This window comes from Geotrypetes seraphini, chromosome 1 (genome assembly GCF_902459505.1).
Source record: "Geotrypetes seraphini chromosome 1, aGeoSer1.1, whole genome shotgun sequence".
Taxonomy (NCBI): domain Eukaryota; kingdom Metazoa; phylum Chordata; class Amphibia; order Gymnophiona; family Dermophiidae; genus Geotrypetes; species Geotrypetes seraphini.
Genome location: NC_047084.1, coordinates 179,169,161 through 179,190,239, shown reverse-complemented (window position 1 = coordinate 179,190,239; position 21,079 = coordinate 179,169,161). Strand labels below are relative to the sequence as shown.

The following is a 21,079-nucleotide window of genomic DNA, read 5'->3' as shown; positions in this document are numbered from 1 at the left end:
TGGGATTGATAACATGCATTATCCCAGGACAAGCAGGCAGATATTCTCACATATGGATAATGTCATCCATGGAGCCCCGGTATGGACAGTTGCTAAAGCACTCTTGCACTTTAAGAACTTTAGAAAGTTCACGACTGACCGCACCACGCATGTGCGAGTGCCTTCCCGCCCGACGTAGGCATGTGGCTTCTCAGTTCTTACTTTTCCGCGGAGCTACAAAGTCGTGTGTGAAATGGTCTCCATTTTATTTTGCCTTCCCGCTTGTGCGTTTACTGGTCTTTATTCATCTTTTAAAAAAAAAAACTAAACAAGAAAAGGTTTCTTTCTTAAAGCATCGCCATCGTCTGAGGTACCAGCTTCCATGTCGGTGTCACAGGCTATAGCTAAGAAGTCACCAGCTTCCCAGATGGTGTCTCAGGCCACTAAGGTATCGAGTCTAGTTGTACCGGCCAAGCAGAGACCATTAATGTGGCTCACTTCAACTTCAAGGGGTGCATCTTCATCCATGTCATCCTCTCCAGAGCGAGCCGCGGCACCGTTGATACCGGCGTCCAAGCCACAGGTGTCGGTGCAGACTTTTAAAGAGAAGCTCGATGCTCTCTTTTTGGAGTTTGGCGATATGTTCCAACTTGTCATCCCCATGTCGGCTCCTCTGGTACTGGCCCAGCCTGAGTGTCGCCCCATGCAAAATGCAGGTACCACCACTGCCTCATCTGTACCGTGTCAATCTCTACACTGGTCATCGTCATTGAGTCATTCTTCTCGACATCATTCTTCAAGGTACTGATCTCCTACAAAGCATCGCACTTCAAAACATCGATCTCCTTCTCCAAGGCATCAGCACAAGAAACCTCATTCTTCTGAGACTAGTTCTAGTCATTCCAGGCATTTGTCTCCACGTCTTACTTCCACTAAGTCTGGCAAGCATTCTTCGAAGTCCAGATATATTTCTCCCAAACGTTCAGAGAAGCATAAGAAGTCTGTCTCACCTACTCCATTGGACCGGTACTAAATCAAACATTGGTACCATTCTCCTTCAATTCCATTAGATTCAGATCTTCGTCTGGATTCAAACCAGGGTGCATCTCCATCTTCTATAGAGGCTTCTGATTCTCAGGCAGAGTATTCTCCTCATACTACTTCTCACAGAGAAACTTCTCCTTCTCATTTACTCAATTTATCAGGCAGATGAATAAAGACATGGCTGTGAAATTAGAAGTAGACTCCAAGTATTCAGAGGAGTTTTTGGAAACTATGGACTACAAACATCCTCCTAAGGAGCTTCTCAAGCTTCCTTTGCATGGTATCCTGAAAGAAACTCTCCGTAAAAATTGGGAGTCTCCTTATTCTGTTCCAGCTGCTCCTAGGAAACTGGATTCTCAATACAAAATCATTCCCATTCCTGGTTTTGATAAGCCTCAACTTTCACATCAATCTCTCGTGATTGAATCCACTCTCAAGAAATCTGCTCCTTCTAAAGCAGTGGTCTCAAACTCGCGGCTCAGGGGCCACTTGCGGCCCACCAGGTACTATTTTGAGGCCCTCTGTATGTTTATCATAATCACAAAAGTAAAATAAAATTTTTTTGATCATATGTCTCTTTAGCTATAAATTACATTATTATTATTAAGACTTAGCCAAAAGGAAAGATTTATAAACTATAAAGAGTTTTACCTCATCCAGAATTGTCATATCTTTAATAAGACATTAACTATTTTTTCTGTGGCCCTCCAAGTACCTACAAATCCAAAATGTGGCCCGGCAAAGGATTTGAGTTTGAGACCACTGTTCTAAAGTCTACGCCACAGTTCCTCCAGGATGAGAAGGTCGAATGATGGACAGATTTGGGAGACGTCTTTACCAAAATTCCATGCTGGCTAACAGAGTCATCAATTACAATTTTGATTTTACCTGTTATCTTAAACATTGGATAAAACAAATGCCAAACTATTACAAGTATCTTCCATCTCATAGGAAGACAAAGTTCCAGCACATGTTTAATACTCTCACTCAACTCAGGCAGCATATAGTGCAATCTGCATACGATGCCTTTGAGCTGTCTTCTTGAGTTTCTGCAATATCTGTGGCCATGAGGAGGCTAAGGATAGTGGATATGGGCGCTAATCTCCAGGATCGCTTAACTAATATAACCCTGCCTTGGAGATGAGCTTTTTGGGGACACTATTGAAAATGCAACTAAAAAACTTTCAGAGCATGAAAAGTCTTTTAATTCACTACTCACGCCTAAAATCTAAATCCTCTGCCTCCAAATCTTTCAAACCATTTTCTTCATATTAGAGGCGTCATACACCAAAATCTACACCTCTTTCCAAGCCGCAGCAGAAAAAACAGCGTCAACAGCATCCTCAAAAGCCTCAGATTTCTACTGCTCCCAAGTCAAATCAGCCTTTTTGACCAGCTACTCAAGAGCATAATTTCAATCAAGACAACTCTACCTCTTCCTCTCCCCATTGGAGGTCATTTAACTCATTACCATCATTGTCGGCAGCTAATCATCTCCGATCTCTGGGTTCTCAATATCATTCGAGAAGGATATTCTCTTCTTTTCCTCAATATTCCTCCAGATCATCCTTCCAACCCTCTGTAGTCCTCTCTTCTTCTCCAGGAAGTCGAATCTCCACTTCTTCTCAATGCCATTGAGAAGGTTTTTTTGGATCAGCAGAACACGGGATTTTATTCCCAATATTTCCTCATCCCAAAAAAGATGGGGGCCTTCGCCTGATATTGGACCTCAGAGCTCTCAACAACATATAACACTACTCCACCTCCTTTTCTTCCTACCCTGTTTTTCTGAACAGATTATAGCTTTTTATAACTATATTCTAATCATGGTTCTCCGTGAACCACATCTCTGTGATTGTCACTAAATCCAACTCAGCCTCTTCCATCACAGTTTCTAGATCTAGCATATTTCAAGCATTAATATATACTGTTTTCTATTACAGTGGTGCCTCACACAACGAACGCCTCGCACAGCGAACGCTGCACACAACGAACTTCATGTCTTGATTCATACAACGAACTTCGTTTCACACAACGAACTTCATGTCTTGATTCATACAACGAACTTCGTTTCACACAACGAACTTCGTTTCACACAACGAAGTCGCCCGAGCTGCCAATGTATTGCATCCTTCCGCGCAGGCACTGCACTTAACTGCCCTCTCTCACTGTATACAGTCGTCCTTTTAAGATAAACTCAATATTTTTTATATATCATGAAGCAGGAAGGTGATTTCTGTTGAAATGAAACGGGAAATAATTAGAAGGAGTGAATGTGGGGTAAAACAGTGTGACCTCATCAAAGAGTTTGGCCTCAGCAAGACCACCATTTTCACCATTTTGACAAATTTATCTTTTTTTATGTCATCTTAGCATATTTTATGCTGCAGAACGAATTATTTTTTTTAACATGTATTGTTATGGGAAAACGCGTTTCACATAACGAACTTTTCGCATAACAAACTTGCTCCTGGAACGAATTAAGTTCGTTGTGTGAGGCACCACTGTACTATTTATCATTTCTATAGTGCTGAAAGGTCCTAGTGAGGAAGCCTTGCCAAAAGAGGAAGGTAAAGTTAAAAACATTAAAAGTATTCCTAAACTTGCTAATTTAACTCCCAAAGCAGCCCCTAGGAATATTCATAAGCCAAGCCTTCCCATAGTTAAACCTCCTCAAGCCATGCCTAAAGCTAACTGTAAGGAAACAGCCAGGAAGACTACATGTCCCAGCAGCCACATGGCCATAGAAGGGGAAAAGTATGGTTAGAATACAAGCCACACCCAATCAGGCTGATACTGGTTCAGGCCAGATTAGAAGGCTTCAGAGGGCAGGCTACTCTAGCACACCTGTCATAAGGGGTAATCAGCTCACTGCAGTGAAAGAAAAGGGAGTAACTTTCACGCAGCTCCAGTTCTAGCTCCAGCAACCCAAAGCCATAAAGCAGAAGGAAGGCAGCACACTACAGCCTATGAGAGCCAAAAAACAGCAGTCCTCACCATGGCAGCAAACTAAGGTAGAAGTTTATGAGGAAGAGAGCAATGCTAATGATAATGCTGTTTTTGTGCCAGATTTTGAAATGGCTGATAGTGAAAGTTCCTCTGACACGGAGACGGAGGGAACTGATTTGCCTAGCCTAGAAGGCATGGAAGTAAGCTGAAGGCCACTGATAAAAGAGGTTGCATGAAAGGAAGTTGGCTCAAGATTATTGAGAGAGTGAAGTTTTTATTTGAACTTTAAATTACAAGCCACAGGCAGCCATTTTGTTTGGGATTTTGGGAGGGGAAACTATTTGGAGAGGATCCCACCCTTGGGGCATTAAGCCTAACCCCAAGGGAGTTTTGCCTGGCAGAAGAAAACCTTTCATTTTTGTTAAAATAAGGCTTTTGTATTTTGGCATTTTTTGGCTTGAACTTTAATTGTTTGTTTGGTTTGTGCATGCAGGACTTGAGCAAAAGGTGATACAAACCTGAGAATTATTTTTGAAGTTTGTTTATGAAGATGAAACAATAAATATTACCCAAGAAAATTGCACCACATTTTTGAACTCTTTATTAGGGCAATACCAAGCTACCAAAATGACCTCACAAACCGCTCTGTCGAAGTTGGTGTACACTGGGTTACATAGAAACATAGAAACATAGAAATAGACGGCAGATAAGGGCCCACGGCCCATCCAGTCTGCCCACCTTAATGTCCCTCCCCTACCTTTGCCCTGTGAATAGATCCCATGTGCCGATCCCATTTTGCCTTAAAATCAGGCACGCTGCTGGCCTCAATCACCTGCAGTGGCAGACTATTCCAGCGATCAACCACCCTTTCAGTGAAAAAGAATTTCCTGGTATCACCTCGTAGTTTCCCGCCCCTGATTTTCAATGGATGCCCTCTTGTTGTCGTGGGACCCTTGAAAAAGAAGATATCTTCCTCCGCCTCGATGCGGCCCGTAAGATACTTGAACGTCTCGATCATGTCCCCCCTCTCTCTGCGCTCCTCGAGCGAGTATAGCTGTAATTTGTCAAGCCGTTTTTCGTATGGTAGATCCTTGAGTCCCGAGACCATCCGGGTGGCCATTCTTTGCACCGACTCCAGTCTCAGCACATCTTTGCGATAATGCGGCCTCCAGAATTGCACACAGTATTCCAGGTGGGGCCTCACCATGGATCTATACAATGGCATAATGACGTCCGCCTTACGACTGACGAAACCCCTTCGTATGCAGCCCATGATTTGTCTTGCCTTGGACGAAGCCTGCTCCACTTGATTGGCAGACTTCATGTCCTCACTGACGATTACCCCCAAGTCTCGTTCTGCTACCGTTTTTGCTAGGATCTCGCCATTAAGGGTATAAGACTTGCATGGATTCTGGCTGCCCAGGTGCATAACTTTGCATTTTTTGGCATTGAAGTTGAGTTGCCATGTCCTAGACCATCGCTCCAGTAGGAGTAGGTCGTGCATCATGTTGTCGGGCACTGAATCTTCGTCTGTTGTGCATTTGCCCACTACATTACTCAGTTTGGCGTCATCGGCGAATAATGTTATTTTACCTCGTAGCCCTTCTGCCAAGTCTCTTATAAAGATGTTGAATAGGATTGGGCCCAAGACTGAGCCCTGTGGTACTCCACTAATCACCTCCGTCATTTCGGAGGGGGTGCCATTCACCACCACCCTTTGGAGCCTACCTCCAAGCCAGCTCCCAACCCATTTCGTCAATGTGTTACCTAATCCTATAGAACTCATCTTGCTCAGTAACCTGCGGTGCGGTACACTATCGAATGCTTTGCTAAAGTCCAGGTACACGATGTCCAGGGACTCCCCAATATCCAGCTTCCCCGTCACCCAGTCAAAGAAGCTAATCAGGTTGGATTGGCAGGATCTCCCCTTAGTAAATCCATGTTGTCGGGGATCCCTTAGATTCTCCTCATCCAGGAACTTATCTAATTGGTGTTTGATTAGAGTTTCCATTAGTTTGCTCACTATCGATGTTAGACTCACTGGTCTGTAGTTTGCTGTCTCCATCTTGGAGCCTTTCTTGTGGAGTGGAATGACGTTAGCCGTCCTCCAGTCCAACGGGACGCTGCCTGTACTAAGGGAGAGGTTGAAGAGCGCGGACAGTGGCTCCGCCAAGACATCACTCAGCTCCCTAAGCACCCTGGGGTGCAAGTTGTCCGGCCCCATTGCTTTGTTAACCTTGAGCCTTGACAGCTCACCGTAGACACTGCTGGGCGTAAACTCAAAGTTACTAAACGGGTCAACTGAGCCAACCCTTGTCTGTAGCTGAGGGCCGAGCCCTGGCGCTTCTCGGGTGAAGACTGAGCAGAAGTATTCATTTAATAGTTGGGCTTTTTCCGAATCCTTTTCCACATAGTCTCCGTCTGGTTTCCTAAGACGTACAATCCCGCCTGAGTTTTTTCTTCTATCACCGATATACCTGAAGAAGGATTTATCTCCCTTCTGGATGTTCTTTGCTAGAGACTCCTCCATGAGGAATTTAGCCTCCCTGACTGCTGTTTTGACGGCTTTTGATTTGGCCAGGTAGTCTGCTCTAGAGTCCTGCTTCCCCGATTGTTTGTAAGAGATGAATGCTTTTTTCTTCTCCTTGATCAGGTCTGAGATCTCCGCAGTAAACCACTGTGGCTTATTGTTCCTTCGCCGTTTACTTACTGATTTTACATAGCGGTTTGTTGCTTCTTGTATGGTTGCTTTCAAAGTCGACCACATGTCTTCCACGTTATCGGTTTCTTCTTGGCTTTGTAGCGCCTGGTGAACGAAGTCTCCCATTTCTTTGAAATTTGTTTCCTTGAATTTGAGGACTTTGGTTAGTGTAGTAGATTTAGTGAAACCTTTCCTGATATTAAACCATACCATGTTGTGGTCACTGGAGGCCAATGTGTCGCCCACCGAGACCTCTGTGACACTTTCTCCATTGGTAAGTATCAGGTCCAGTATTGCCTGATCCCTTGTCGGTTCCAACACCAGTTGCCTGAGGCTTGCTCCTTTCATAGAGTTTAATAGCCTCCTGCTGCTGCCGGAAGCAGAGGTAAGTGTAACCCAATCCACATCAGGCATGTTGAAGTCACCTAGCAATACTGTGTCCCCACGCAAGGTGATATTTTCTATATCTTCGATTATTTCCATATCCAGGTCATCCTGTTGTCTTGGGGGTCTGTAAATTACGCCAAGATACAAGCATTTGTCCTTCCCTCTGGCCAAATTAACCCAAAGGGATTCCCCAGTATACTGGACATCTGAGATTCTCGTAACCTTAATGTCGTCTTTAGTATATAGTGCTACACCCCCTCCCATCCTACCCTCTCTGTCCCGGCGAAGCAAGTTGTAACCCGGTATGACCATGTCCCACCCATGGGAGTCTGTGAGCCAGGTTTCGGATATCGCCACCACATCCAGGTCGGCATTCCTTATTTCTGTTTCCAATTCCAGGATCTTGTTTCCTAAACTGTGTGCGTTGACGTACATAGCCCTCCATGTTATATTTTTGTTACATCTCAGTGGGGCTATTCCTGTTTGAGCTATTTGAACACCTTTAGCATTGTTTGTGTTATTTGTGCTTTCCTGAGGCTCAGAACCACAATGTGTACTCCCCATATACCCAGAACTACAGTGTGTACTCCCCCTAGACCCGGAATTACAATGTGACCCATAAATATGATGTGACCCTACTCTCGACTCAAAAGTGTGTGCACTCACCCCTGACCCAGAATTTCGGTGTCTACTTTCCTCAGCCTCATAAATGTATTGGCATTTTAGTTCGCCTGGTATATTGTTTGTGCCTGTACCCTCCCCCAACTTACCTAGTTAGGCCACTTGCTGAGCCCAGGCGCACCTGGTCACACTGTACACTTACAATGTAATAGATGGTCCATGCTCAGAAGACAGACAGATAGAAAATATAGAGTTTGGGGAGTTTCTTGCAGAGAGAATGGTAGGATGGATGGTGAGTGGGAGTTAGGAGTTGAAGGCAGCCTTGAAGTAGTGGGTTTTTAGCTTGGGTTTGAATATTGCTAGAGACAGAGCCTAACATAATGACTCGGGCAGACTGTTCCAGGCATACTGTGCAGCAAGATAGATGGGACAGAGTCTGGAGTTTGCAGTGGAAGAGAAAGGTATGGATAGGAGGGACTTAACCAATGAATGAAGTTCACAGGGTGAGCATAGGGGGAAATAAGTGAGGAGAGATATTGAGGGGCTGCAGAGTGAATGCACTTGTCGGTCAGTAAGAGGAGTTTGAACTATATTCGGAAATGGATGGGGAGCCAATGAAGTGACTTGAAAGGGGTAATGTGAGTATGGCAGCTCAGTTGAAATATAAATCATGCAGCAGAATTTTGAACAGATTGAAAGAGAGAGAAATGGTTGATTGGAAGATTGGAAAGCAAGTTGCTTTCCAAGGGGGAAGGTGTGGCTCACTAGTAGGGCTGCTGCCTCTGCACCCAGAGGTTGTAAGATCAAATCCCAATACTGCTCCTTGTGACCCTGAGCAAGTCACTCAATCCTCCAATGCCCACCACTTTGAATGTCAGCTTTGAAAGCTAAATCCACAACAAAGCAATATGCAAGTCCCCATTTCCTTTCCCTCTCTCCCTTCCCTTTTCAGACATTGTCCCCTTTTTCCATTTGTGTAAAGGTATTTAGTGATTTACTTACCTAAGGTCTTATAACTCACCTGGGGGCTTTGATTAACCTGCCTCAAAGATTCTACTACTACTACTATTAATTATTTCTATAGCGCTACTGCAATGCTGCACAGTCACAAAGAATAAGAAAACAGTCCCTGCTTGAAAGAGCTTACAATCTAAACAGGCAAGACAGACAGACAGGATGTCATGGATACAGTTAAGGGGAACGGTTAATCAGCAAGCTGGGTTGGAGGGCAGAGGAGTAGGGTTAAGGTTTGAAAGCTATATCAAAAAGGTGGGTTTTCAGTCTGCTTTTAAACAAGGGAAGGGGCTTGACAGACAAACTCAGATAATTTATTCCAGGCATAAGGAGCAGCTTGATGAAAGGAATGAAGTCTGGAATTGGCAATGGAGGAGAAGGGTAACGCTAAGAATGACTTAACTGAGGAATGGAGTTCACTGGGAGGTGTATAAGGAGAGAGAAGCAAGGAGAGATATTGAGGGGCAGCAGAATGAACACACTTGTAGGTCAGCAATAAGATCTTGAACTGTATGCGATGACAGATAGGGAGCCAGTGAAGTGACTTAAGGAGAGGGGTGACATGAGCGTAGTGAGGTTGGTAGAAGATAAGTCGTGCAGCAGAGTTTTGCACAGATTGCAAGGGGGAGAGGCGACACTGAGGAATACCAGTTAAGAGTAGATTACAGTAATCTAATCGTGAGGTTAAGAGAGCTTAGACAAGAGTCCAGGTACTGTGCTGAAAGAGGAAGGGGCAAATTTTGGTGATAGTGAAAAGATAGAAGCGACAGGTCTTAGCAGCTTGTTGGATATGCATGGAAAATGATAGGTCTTAATCGAAGACCACTCCAAGGTTGCAAGCAGAGGAGACTGGAACAATGACAGTATTATTAACCGAGATGAAGAAAGGAGGAGGAGGAGCAGAGAATTTAGGAGGAAAGAGGGACTGAGCTGGACATATTTAGTTTCAGATGATGGCAGTACAACCAGGCAGCAATGTCAGCCAAACAAGCAGAGACTTTTTCCTGGACTTTAGGTGAAATTTCAGGTGTAGAGAGGTAGCTCTAGGAGTCATCAGCATATAGGTGATACTGGAAACCATGGGAGGAGATCAGGGCACCGAGGGAAGAGGTGTAGAGAGAGAAGAGACGAGGTCCTAAGACAGAACCCTGGGGTACACCAACTGCTAGTGGGGTAGCAGCAGAAGAGGGCCCACCAACACATGCACTAAAACATTTTTATTTCTTGATGCTTATGATTCATAATGGTCCTTGTAAGGGCTGTCACACAGTTTATCTGCAATCTTACCCCACCCTCTTGTATCTCCTATACTTGTTTTCTTTTCTTTACATTTTATAGTTCCTCCCCTTTTTCCTCTTGTTTTCAGTCTGTCGGTATTGTAAGTCTTTGTTTTTACTAGTATTGTAATGTTTTTAACATTGTTCCATATTTGTTGATTGTTGTACAAATTTTATTATTATTGTACACCGCTTAGAAATATGATTAAGCGGTATAAGAAATTCTAAATAAACTTGGAAACTAAAGCATTCTAGTTTAAAACCCTCTTCAGTAGATTAGCCAGTCTGTTGCTGAAGACATTTCTTCCCTTCTTTGATGAACACCATCCCTCCTCAGGAGCACTTGGAAAATCATCCTGTGGTCCAGGAAGCAGTAATGCTCTCGACCATACCATTCACACAGCCACTCGTTCATCTCCAGAATGTAAGCTTCTCTGTCCTGGCATTTACCCTTGACAGAGAAGATAAGCGAGAATACCACCTGTACACCTGACTGCTTCACCTTCTCTCCCAGAGCCACAAAGTCACTTTTGATATGTTCGGAGGGATACCTAGCAATATCATTAGTGCCAACATGGATGAGCAGTATCAGATAATAGTCATTTGTAACATCTTGGATTTTGGCACCAGGCAGACAGCATGCCTCCCAGCACAGCATGTCTGGTCTTCAGATGGACGCCTCTCTACCCCTCAGAAGAGAATCACCAACCACCAGTACCTTAACACCTCCTAGTGCTCACGGGTCCAGCAGCTTTGGAAATTTTGAGCTTTGGTTCTTCCTCTCCCTGGGATGCTCTCATCTTCTCCAATTCCAGGGCTGCTTACCGGCTCTTCAGTTCAAGGGCAGGTGGAATCACAGTATCCTCAGCACAGCCTTTTCTTCCCCACTGCTGGAAATCTTTGATGCCTCATGAAGCATTTCATTGATGTACCTCTCATTCTCATAGATGCTACTCAGTCTTGACACCTCCTCTTTCATCTCCATTACTTCTTTCTTAAGGGATTCAAGATGAAGACAGCTTGCACATGGAACCACTCCCTCTTCTTGGGTAACATTTTCTGTCTGCACAGAGACAGAAACAGTAATCTGAGCAACAGTTTTGGTGTCATGATATTTCCCAGCTATACTGTGATTTCAAAAGTACTCGTACCTGATGAACCAAAAAGAGAGAGAAGAAAAGGCATTAAAAAAATCTTACCAAAGCAATGCCCTTGTTCCTAATTGACATAACAGCTTATAAATCAAAAGATCAGGCTTGGGGTGAGTGGGAGCTGGGGAGGGAATTAAACACTAGATCAGTGGTTCCCAACCCTATCTTGGAGGACCACTAGCCAGTTGAGTTTTTGGGATAGCCCTAATGAATAAGCATGAGAGAGATTTGCATATAATGGAGGTAACTGGCATTCAAATCTGCCCCATGCATATTCATTAGAGTTATCCTCAAAACCTGACTGGCTGGTGGTCCTCCAGGACAGGGTAGGGAACCACTGCACTAAACAAAGGCTTTCTTCAACTGCAATCTGTGCCCTAATCTGATCTTATTCTCTGAAATACAACCTAAAATACTAATCTAGACTAAAAAACTTTTTATATAAAACCCTAACAGAGACCCTAAAGTCTACACTATTGCTTAAACTGACTGCTTAAAAAGCAGAGTACTGAACTAAAAAAGGACAATAACGTGCTGAAGCCCAAGTTTACCTTTTCCCAAGTTTGAATGTCATCAGGTAAGATACTCCAATTGAGTTTTTCTTCCTGTTAGCAGATCCTCACTCACCACCTCTTCAAGACGCTTCTCTGGTTTTGCATTGTCAAAAATAGTATACTTCCTCAGATCATATCAAAGCTTATTTTCATAAATTATATTCATCTTTTTTGGAAAAAATAACAATGCTTTGTTCACTTTTTGTTTGCAGGGAGAGGATAATTGCTCTAGTGAACAGGAAGAAAGTGATGAGGCTGAACTGAGACGAAAAAAGATAGAAGCACTGAGGGTAAATTTTAATCCACCAGGTGTTTTCTTAAGATCGACAGAGATACAATTGTTTTTTTCAAATTTACATGATTTATTTCACATTCTGTATATACTTGGTAAGGTTGTAGCAATAACTAAGTAAATTCTTCAGTCTGAGTAAAAATTAAGAATGTTCTTTTGGTGTTTGGGTCTGCACAAAAATAATTGAATTAACATATGTTAAAAGACTTTATTTTTGTTTCCAGAGATTTTTATTGTGGTTGAGGCGCCTTCACCCCAGTTCATACTAATTTTGAAAACCTGATTTCTTGTACAATCCCACTTTATTCCAGGACCAGTGGGTTATTTCTGTCCACCTGTCAGGACTTTGTAGGAAGCCTCAAACTTGAGATGCTATAACCCCTCCCCCTCATACCTCATCACTGAGTATGCTTCTCTTCTTACCAATTTTCCTTCCTACAAGCCAGGCTGTAGTAGCTTATCTTTTCTGCTCATGTTTAATTTTGTGGCATTTTTTTTTTTTGTTCACGGTTTTCACCCTCGTGCTGTGAAGGTTCCCTGCGGGGATATCCTTGACAGCAGGAGATCACAGACCTTTGGAAAAAGTCTGCTTCTGGGGGATTCCCTGCTGGGCAGTAAGCCACCTGAACAGCCTGCACTTCAGATTGGGACTCAGGGACCAACTATTCCCTTAGAAGTTTGCTCACCCCAGGTTCATCCGCTAGTGGGTAGAGTGCAGTCTGACCGGTTCCGTGGAGGCACAACCGTGATTGGAGCCAGACTGCGTACCTCCACCAGGTGTCTACGCAGCATGTCTGAGAGTGGCAGAGGTCTCCAGCCATGAGGGTCAGCCGGTGGAGCAGTCGTCGTGTTTCCATTCAGCACTTTCACGGTGAGTGCTGTCTGCAGTGTTTCCTGTCAGCACATGTTTTCTTTGAGCACAGGCTAACAGATTGAATCAGAGATTTGGGGGGAATCTTTAAAAAGGGGTTTTTAGATGGTTTACCTGCATGCCCTATGCCCCCCCCCTAAAATCTCTGTTTTTGAAGTTTCTCTGTGGTTTTCCCAGGCTATTTTTAGTCAAAACAGGCACTCAGTGGTCATCTTGGATTTTTCCAGATTTGATTTTAAAGTTTATTTTTTATACTTGCCAGCTTCATTTTTGCAAGAAAACCACATAGATGACCTCCTCAGGGTAGGAAGTCATGGATTCGAGCCTCATTTGCAGTGGATGGCTGGTGGATGCGCAGCTGTGTTCCACATGCGCTGCAGCCCACGAGGGGTGCACAGGTTGCCCGGATTTGGTCCATTTGACCTCTTAGGAGGGTCTTCAAGCGCCTTCTGACCCGACTCTCACGAAAATAGTGTCAGGGGACCCTGAGGAATGCGCTGGCAACGTTTTGGTGAAACACAGGTGCATCTCTGTCATTAAACTTCAAAAATCCTCCACACAGTCCAAAACTGATGTGCAGAAATCTTCTGCTGCCGCAGTGGATATGTTTTCCCAGAATTTGTGGATATGCTTTATCAGGCATACTTAGTTAAAACGTATTTGCCTTCTTCCCTTTCACCGGCTTCTGTACCGGTCACAAGGATCACTGCTCCAGTGGGCATGGATCTGTCCTCTTATAAGACTCTTCTCCATGCCTCTGCTTTCACCGGGAGGCGCTGCAGCAGTTGCAGATGTGGCGAATTTGGAAGATCTCCAGGATCCGAACCTGTGCGGAGCCCCTGATTTGGGGAAGATCCCCCTGTGCACAGATTTTTTTCCAGCACGCACACCATGTTGATTTAATCTCTCAATCTCTGCAGGAATTGCAGTTGCAGTCTGCACAGATTGTCACTGAAGAATGTTCTCTCTTGAGGGACCAAATGCCACAATCTGCCTCTCTTCCTGTTCATCTTGACCTCGTTCGGATTCTTACAGCTTTCTGGGAGGCTCCTGAGGGTTTCTTGAAATGGGCTTGTCATGGCACGGCTTTCTCCCATGGCGGTTGCCTTTAACAGTGCTTTACTTCCCTGAAGGTGGATTCCCCAAGCATACTTCTCTCCCCAGTGATGGGGGAGTAGTCCTGAAGGATGCTTAGGACTGACTTGTGGATTTTGTCCTTAAGAGTCTGTCTGATTTGGCCACTCTTGGTGTTAAGGCGGCATTATCCTCCTATTTTGTGGCTCAGGGGTGCCACATGATCCTGGCAATGTGGTGCTTCACGAATCAGATTTTCTCATCTCCGGAGTGGTTTATATGGCTGATGTTTTGTACAACATGTTCACAGTTTTCGTCAAACTTGGTGCCCATTCTGTTTTATCTCACAGATTGCTTTGGATCCGGCAGTGGTCTGGAGATTCATCTAAAAAGTCCTTTAAGGGATAGCTCTTGTTCAGCCAGGGTCTGGACGATCTTATGGCCATTGTGCAGGATTGCAGGCCAAGGCACCTTCCAGGATTCTGGGCGTTCTACTTTTCCTCCCTTCAGGCGTTCTCGTCTGTTCTCTGACTCTTCCATGGGACAAAGGTTCTCCTCATCTGCCAGACCACGCTTCAATGGGTCTCATCGTCAGCAGTCCACTGCAAGTCAACTGGTGGCTTCCAAAAAGAAACAGTTCTGATGCCAGGCTGCTGTCTCCTCCGCACATCGGCTTTTCTGGTGGAATGGCGGGCCATTACCTGTGACTACTGGGTCATAGAGATTTTATGGAGTTTCTCTTTTCTCGGATGGAGTGTTTTCTTGATTCCCCTGATGACTGTCCCAAGAGGGTGATTCGGGTGCAGGTCACAGTCTGCAGACTACTGTGAGAATCGGACTCTGGGAGATACTCAATATACTTCATCGTTCCACTGAAAGGATCCGGCAATTGGAGACCAATTCTGATACTCAGGGCAGTCAGTGTGGTGCTGAAAATGCCTTGCTTCCCCTTGGAGACTGTGTGCTCAATGTTAGCTTCAGTGGCACTGGGGGAGTTCCCAACCTCCCTGGATTTGACGGAGGTGTATCCCCATATTCCTATACTTTCTGGATCACTGGAAAGTTCTGCGGTTTCACGCCTTGGGGCAACATTTCCATTTTGCAATGATGTTGGCTCATGCAGAACATTTTTGCACCTTGGAATACTGGTAGACCAGAGCTCTCTCGCTGTCCAAGGGGCATCAGAGATGTTCATCAGGTGGTACAGTTTTTTCAGCACCTGGGCTGGGTGTTCTGCTTCAGGATGTGTCACCTCTAGCCAGATTTGGAGTGCATAGGAGCTCGAGTTCACATGGGCCAGAACACAGTGTTTCTGCAAGTGTTCCATCAGGAGAAGTTACAGCCGGTTCTCAGGGACCTTCTAACTACTCTGGTCTCAATAGCATGGCAGTACCTCCAGGTTCTGAGAACCATGGTGACAACGATGCCCTTCTTTCGCTCTGGACTCTACAGCAGGACACATTACATGCACACCTGACCTGGACAACTGTGACACAATACAGTCTTGCATGGGGATTGAGACCTCTCTCGCTTTCCAGGAGTCTTCCCCTGCAGATCTCAGATTGGGTGATTCTGTCTACGGTGGCAAGTCTCAAAGGTTGGGAAGTGGTGCGCATAATCATCGCTGTTCAGGGCCGGTGGGCGCCCTCAGAGTGCAAGTGGTTGATAAAGCGCCTGGAACTTCAGATGCTTTGGCTTGCTCTTCACTTTGAGGGTCGTCTCTGTTATTGAGCCATTTGTGTATTCTCAGTCAGTGCCACGGCATTGGCTTATGTCCATCGACAGGAGGACACAAAGAGTCCCTCTCTGAGCGTGGGAACTCAGCTACTCTTCTGGTGAGTGGAGAGACACCTTGTAGCGCTGTCTGCAGCGCATGTGGCAGGAGTGGACAACATTCAAGCAGACTTTCTCAGTCGTCTGATGCTGTACCACGGAGAGTGGTTACTCTCTCAAAGGGCATTCAATTGCATAGTCGATTAGTGGAGGTGCCCCACGTTTGTCTTCATGGCGACTGTGGTCTACAAGAAAGCCTATTGATTCTTCAGTTGTAATCGCGAGGCAGGCAGCAAAGTCCTGGATGCTCTGGTTCAGCCTCTGCTAGTTCTTTCCTCCATGGCCAATTATAGAGCATCTGTTGAGGCGGATAGCAGCCCATGAAGATCCGGTGGTTCTTGTGGCTCCCAATTGGCCAAGGCAGCCATGGTATGCTGAATTGGTTCTGCTCCAGCAGGATCAGGGGCTCCGGCTATCTTGTCATTTCCACCTTCTCTGCAGGATCCAGACCGCTTTGGTCTCGCGGCATGCTCTTGAGTGTGCGGTCTTCACTAGCTGGGGCTATCCCTCAGCCATAATTGCCATGTTGCTTCAAAACACAAGGAAGTCCATAGTGGTAGCCTTTGTGAAGGCTTGGAGGTGTTTCCCAGCCTGGTGCGCCCTGAGTCAGATAGAACAGTTTTTCCCCTCCATTTCTCGGGTCCTGGAGTTCTTTCCAGGATGGCCGGCAGAAGGGCCTAGCAGTAACTTTGCTCTGGGTGTCAGTTGCCGGTTTTTCGTGTGGGGGCCCTCCATTTTTTGAAGAGCTCCTTGGCAGCTTATCCAGATGTAGCTCATTTTCTAAGGGGCACTCTGCTGCTTAGGTCTCCCTTGTGCTTTTATAGTTCCACCTTGAACCTTAATCTGGTTCTCAACTCTCTGGCTCATTCTCCGTATGAGCCTATGGAGCAGGAGTCCCTGATGTCTCGTGGCCAATCTGGTTTTCCTGGTGGCGATTATCTCTGGCCATAGAGTTTCAGAGCTTCGGTCCCTCTCCTGCAGGGATCCTTTTCTGCATATTACGGATTCCACGGTGATGCTGCATACTGTTCCTTCCTTTCTTCCAAAAGTGGTTCCACTTTTCATGTGAATCAGGAAGTCTGGCTTCCTTCTATTGCTTCCTCTGGTTCGAGGAAGCAGAACCGGGTTTTGTGGTCCTTGGACATGTGTAGGCTTTGGTTGCGGTATCTGGAGGTTTCCAGTGATTTTCGCCTCTCTGATCACCTGTTTGTTCTGGCAGGCCCTGCCCGCAGGGGTAGACCAGCTATGAAGGCCACTGCTTTTAGTTGAATTCAGATGGCCATTGCTGTGGCTTACATGGCGGATGGAAAGAAGCCCCCTCTTGAGGTGTGGGCACACTTAACCTGAGGTGTTTCGTTCTCTTAGGCAGAGTCGTCGGCTGTTTCTCTAGACGAGTTTTGCACAGCTGCTATCTGGTCCTCCTAGCACACCTTCTCCCAAGTTTCACAGGATTGAGTTGGCAGCCAAGCAGGATGCTGCGTTTGGTGCCTTTGTCTTGGCAGCAGGCTCATCAGTTCCACTCTGAATTTTTGGGACTGCTCTGCTATGTCTCACTGGTCCCAGAATAAAGTATAGGGAACCCACCCTATATTTGCTGATTCACTCTGGATTTCTGTTTTCTGTCCAGTTTTTATTAGAGTGCCATCAGAATGGAGTTAGCACTCAGTTTTTGGGTTTGGGATTTTTTTTTTTGGGGGGGGGGGCGGGGTTCCCTACTCAGTGCATTTTATTTCTACTGCTAGCACTGTTATTGTCATACTGGTTACTGATGTTTGATATCTTGATTTTATTATGTTTCCTTGTTGCTGTTTTGCATTTATAATTGCAAGCAGAATATACTTACTTGTTGGGGAGTGTCCCCGTACCTCTCTCTCTCTAATGACAAATACGATGAGAAGCATGCTCAGTGATGAGGTATGGGGGAGGGGTTAAAGCCTCTGAAGTTTGAGGCTTCCTACAAAGTCCTGACGGATGGACCGAAACAACTCACTGGTCCCGGAATAAAGTGTGGATTTACAAAAAAGAAGATAGCAAAGATAAGAACCTAATCTTTTGTTGGAACTTTCCTGATCAACAAGAGATGGAAGGGAAACTTGGAAAGGCCCAGTTATGTTGTCATGTTCTCACTGATATAATCACTTGGTAGTACTTCTGCAGCTGATTATGAAAATGAATGATTACCATGAATGTACAGACTGAAAACTATTCATCGAGGACAAGTACAGGATATCATCCTGTACTTTTGGCTCCATTGGTACCGACTCCTACACTCCAAGATCAGATCAGAGTGTTATTACATCAAGAGTTAGTATCTATATTGCAGTCACAATCGCTGCTATCCACAATGCAGGAGACCTCGGCCTCAGCTCAGCCTGACATAGCGTACCATGAATCTGCTTCACAATCAGCAATATTCTAGCATCCAGAATCGCCTCCAAAACAAGATTCTTCACATCGATCTACATCGGGGCACTCAACTTAGACGCTTCAATGTCGATTGCCTTTAAGACCTATAGCCTCTTCCAGGCATAGCCTTGTCTCAATGTTCCTCTTCTCATTCAACACTCTAGACATCAACCATTATGTCACCATTCTCCTTGATGCTCGGCGTTTCATACCACTTCATGCCACCATCTTCAGGACCTCGACTCTGACCTGTCTAGACAGACTTCTGATGCCGAAATATCAGCAGAGGAATCTTATGGAATAGCCTCCACCTGAAAGCTTATCCTTCACAGATTTCAGTAGGCAGATGGGTTTGGAACTTCCTCCATATGGAGGCTGAGCACGAACCCAGAGTAGAACTTATGGAAGCTCTGGACTATGAAGACTGGCCAAAATATTGTGTTAAACTTATGAAAGAAGCTCTTATTGAAAACTGGGTTGCTCCCCTTTCAGTCAATGTAGCTCCTAAAATACTGGACACTGTATACAGACTACAATACACTCCAACATTTGACAAGCCACAGCTGCAACATAAATCTTTAGTAGTAGAAACAGCTCTGAAACATGTTGACAGCACCCATTCTTGTGCCAGTGCTCCTCCAGGATGAGAGGCAAGAACTCTGGACAAATTTGGAAGACGTGTTCCAGTTCTCTGTGCTCACCACCAGGATTCTAAACTATAACTTTCACATGACATTTTACCTCAAATCATTGATGCAAAAGCTCTCACATTTTCAACAATATCTCCCTGCTTATCAACATCAAGCTCTACAAGTCACAGATTAAAAAGCAAAGGACCATTCTTCAAGCAGTAGCACCACTACCACTATACAGTTTTAAATCTGCTTAGATGACATTCTCACTACTTTAATCCTTTCCTCACTCACAACCAGTATTCATTTGTCCCGGGTACAGGTCTCAGGTTTTGGCAACTTATTGTACAGGAAGATTATTGTGATCAGAGACAGCTATGCAACCATCAATTCAGGAGATGGTTGGAACCAATATGTTGTGATAAGGACTGTTGCTTTTTCATTTGCTTGGCTACTTCTGTAGAAAGAACAGCCAGGAGTTCCACGTCTGTGTAAAGGAATGGCACATTTATGATATAATTGATTATAATATTTGAAAGAAGGTGGGTGGGACGGGATATAATTTTTATTTTTATTTGTAGAATTATATGAGAATTACAAGTGTTACTGTTGTTGCTAATAATATATTCCTGTACGCTTGCTCTAAGTTTTCAAAATGAATAAAGAATATTAAAAAAAAAAAAAAAAAGGAACGGCACATTTTAAGCCACTTTTGAAAACAAATTGTGCGCACACATTTTTTATTACTTAGATCAGGGGTCTCCAAAGTCCCTCCTTGAGGGCCGAATCCAGTCGGGTTTTCAGGATCTCCCCAATGAATATGCATGAGATCTATGTGCATGCACTGCTTTCAATGCACATTCATTGGTGAAATCCTGAAAACCCGACTGGATTCGGCCCTCAAGGAGGGACTTTGAAGACCCCTGGCTTAGATGTTTTAGTTTATATAATTTGGCAATAGAAGAAGAGTTAAGTGGTGATGGAGACTTAATTCTGTTGGGGTTTTAAAATTATTTTTATTGTTTCAAATTTTATCAATTTGACTGTATAAGAGAATTTACTGTTTTGGTTGGTTATTTTTCTTTTCTCAGGCTCAAGCAAATGCTCGAGCTGCTGTTTTGAAAGAGCAATTGGAAAGAAAAAGAAGAGAAGCTTATGAAAGGGAGAAGAAAGCTTGGGAAGAGCATGTAAGTATGTCTTTATTCAGCCTGGAATAAATATAATTAGATTGTGTGTTTCTTGTTTTCATTTAGTTATCAAGGAGCTGCTGGCATTAGATGTTGAGGGTAATTTATTAATAGGAAGCCTAAGTTAATAGGGCAAGGTGGCTATTTTTTGTTTATTTTATAGTGACATAAAGGCAACTATGGCTCTTATTTTCAAGGCTTATGGACATCTCAAGTTGCCCAAATTAAGGTCCACGTGCTTGAATGAAATGTCCAGATCCTGATTTTGCAAAGGCAGAAGAGGGATATCCAACACTGCAATAATCCAAATAGCAAGGGAGCATAGTTTAGGCAGGACTAGGGGGACCCAAAATCAGGATGTCCAACAGCGGTAACTGAATAGGAAGAAAAATCAAGTATAAAAAGGATAACACCCTTAGTTAGACCTGTTTCAATCACGTTTAGGGCCCAAAAGGGGCTCTGATTATCAGCTGGCCTCTGACATAACACCTCCTTAATCCCACAACAACTCAGTGTGGACAGTGATAATAATATAGAAAAGCCAACCACTGTAAAGAAAAATCTAACCTACCACTATTAAGCTCACTACCTTCAATTCAATTATTAAGGGGTAGAAAAAGCCTCAGAATCAGTTAGGGGAACTTTAATCCGGTGCAATAAGCTACACTCATAATGTTCCCTTTTCTCGATCATTGGCATAAAAACCTCCCCGTTTGAGTCTTTGAATCCTTCATATTCAACATAGAAAATTTCCCAAAGCCACTTAAAAACTAATCACGTAACTTTTGTACTTATTTATTTCTTCTAACAATCTCAAGATGCATAGCACATCATCATATTTCTGCAGTCAAAAAAAGCTAGTCCAACTCTGCAGCGTTTCGCTGTGCTCCAAACTGCTGCATCAGGGAATGCTCTTTACACTGCTTCCTTTTCATATCAAGCTTTCATACTTAGTTCATACATGAGACTCATGGTGGGGAAGAAGATTAAGAAGAGGATAAGAATTGTAAAAACGCTAGAGCAAGCATGGTCCCTTTTTAAGGACACAGTCACCGAGGCGCAAAATCTATATATACCATGTATCAACAAGGGATCCAAGAGGAAAAA

General features: G+C 44.3%; 1 protein-coding gene across 9 annotated transcripts in view; it reads left to right on the top strand.

The window, feature by feature from the left end:
• NEK1 (NIMA related kinase 1) overlaps positions 1–21,079 on the top strand; it is a 312,305-nt gene that overhangs the window by 161,766 nt on the left and 129,460 nt on the right. For all 9 annotated transcript variants that reach the window (XM_033942264.1, XM_033942234.1, XM_033942215.1 and 6 more), the window contains 2 exons: positions 11,890–11,967; positions 19,877–19,972. In XM_033942264.1, the coding sequence (XP_033798155.1) occupies positions 11,890–11,967; positions 19,877–19,972 (174 nt within the window). The remainder of the gene's footprint in view (positions 1–11,889; positions 11,968–19,876; positions 19,973–21,079) is intronic.